General features: G+C 36.6%; 1 protein-coding gene across 1 annotated transcript; it reads right to left on the reverse strand.

Annotated features, from left to right (window-relative positions):
• Window positions 1–203: 203 nt before the first annotated feature.
• On the reverse strand, window positions 204–987 carry LOC147277244 (uncharacterized). The gene has a single exon (XM_086255152.1). The coding sequence runs from the start codon at window positions 979–981 to the stop codon at window positions 532–534; it is 450 nt and encodes a 149-aa protein (XP_086111278.1). The 5' UTR covers window positions 982–987; the 3' UTR covers window positions 204–531.
• Between the last annotated feature and the right edge of the window lie 575 nt (window positions 988–1,562).

Below are 1,562 nucleotides of genomic sequence, written 5' to 3' on the forward strand. Positions count from 1 at the left end.
TGAATCACTTAATAGTTTAATAGTTTAATGGAAGCCAACACTTCTTTTCAGCCCTTGGACCTAACTAAATCAATGAGCCAGTCTAAAAACTTTGTAAAATCTATATTTGTTTGTCCAATAATCCTAACCCTTCTCTGTTTTAACAATCTCAAAAAACTTAAAATTGAAATTCTATGTCAATAATAAAAGTCCAATATATAATGTGCCACAAAAATAAAAGTCCCATATATTAGTATGCGATCCATAATACAATAACATAAGTGAAGTAACACACAAAATAAGACTGCTACAAGCCTACAAACTGAAACAAAATAAAAAAAAGATCAAACGCTAGAAATGCAAAGACATGAAATTGAATAATTAAGCACAAACAACTCCAAAAGGAAACAAAGAAATAAAGAGCGACCCTGCAGTCTGCAGTGTGCCAATAGAAATAACTTGCTATATATTGTGCCTCTCTAGTAGTCCTCAGTAAGCCAGAGTATCATATCATATGGAAACATATATAGTTGAAGTAATGCATTAATATTCTCAAGGGCTGGTGGTTGCTGCAGGAGGTGGGGAGAGGAATGGGATGGAGGGAATTGTGGTTGGGATTGAAGGGAATGAAGGGATAGTTGGTAGAGAATAAGTTGAAGGAAGTGGAGGCAATGCCACCTTTGGAATGGTCGAGGGCTGAGTGGGGAAGCTTGGAAATGGAGGGAGTACTACTGATTGGGGCTTAGGCAGAGATGGTTGGGTGGTTGGTAACGTGGGTTGTGGCAGAGTTGGGATAGTGGGTAAAGTTGGTAAGCTTGGCATAGAAGGAAGTGGTGGCAACGATGTCGTTGGTTTAGGCAATGATGGCACAACTGGTACTACAGCAGCAGGCACACTTGTTGTTTGTAGAAGATGACGAGCCGCTACACTTACTTCAATGCTCGAAAACAATAAGGCAAGCAGCAGGAAAGCCATAATCATGTTGTTCTTGAATGAAGCCATATCTATCTCGCTAGCTGGAGTGCTTAATGTAAAATGTGTATGTTTCAAGATACTAAGATCGAAATGAGATAGCTAATTTGGGTAAGTGCAGAAACCAAGAGCAAAGGTTGGGTTTATATAGAAAGTGAAGGGTGGGGTTTGGTATGTATAACAGGTTGGTGGTTTGGCCATCCATATATGCATGTATATTGTGGTTGGGAAAAACAGTGTTCCTTGTTTGTTAACCTCTTCATCTATCTCCCTAGCTCGGAACACAAGTCAAACCTTGTTGGGGTTGGCTTGATATATTTGTCTGCAACAAAAAAATATTAATTATAAGTTGTGACTTGTTTGAATGCATAGCAGGTCTCTTTGATTTTTGTCCATATGACTTGTTTTGGATTAATGAAAATATATACAGGGCTCATTTACATTTCGAAGTAAAATAAAATTATTTTTGGTGTTGCAAAATAAATGGTCAATTCTTCCCTTTAAGAGGTTTATGTGTTTATCTTCATTAATACAATTTGATACAATGCAAAAAAAAAAAAAAAAAAAAAGGTACCAAATATTCTTTCATTTTAACTTAAACATTGTCATTA

This window comes from Dryas octopetala, chromosome 8 (genome assembly GCF_963921425.1).
Source record: "Dryas octopetala chromosome 8, drDryOcto1.1, whole genome shotgun sequence".
Taxonomy (NCBI): Eukaryota; Viridiplantae; Streptophyta; class Magnoliopsida; order Rosales; family Rosaceae; genus Dryas; species Dryas octopetala.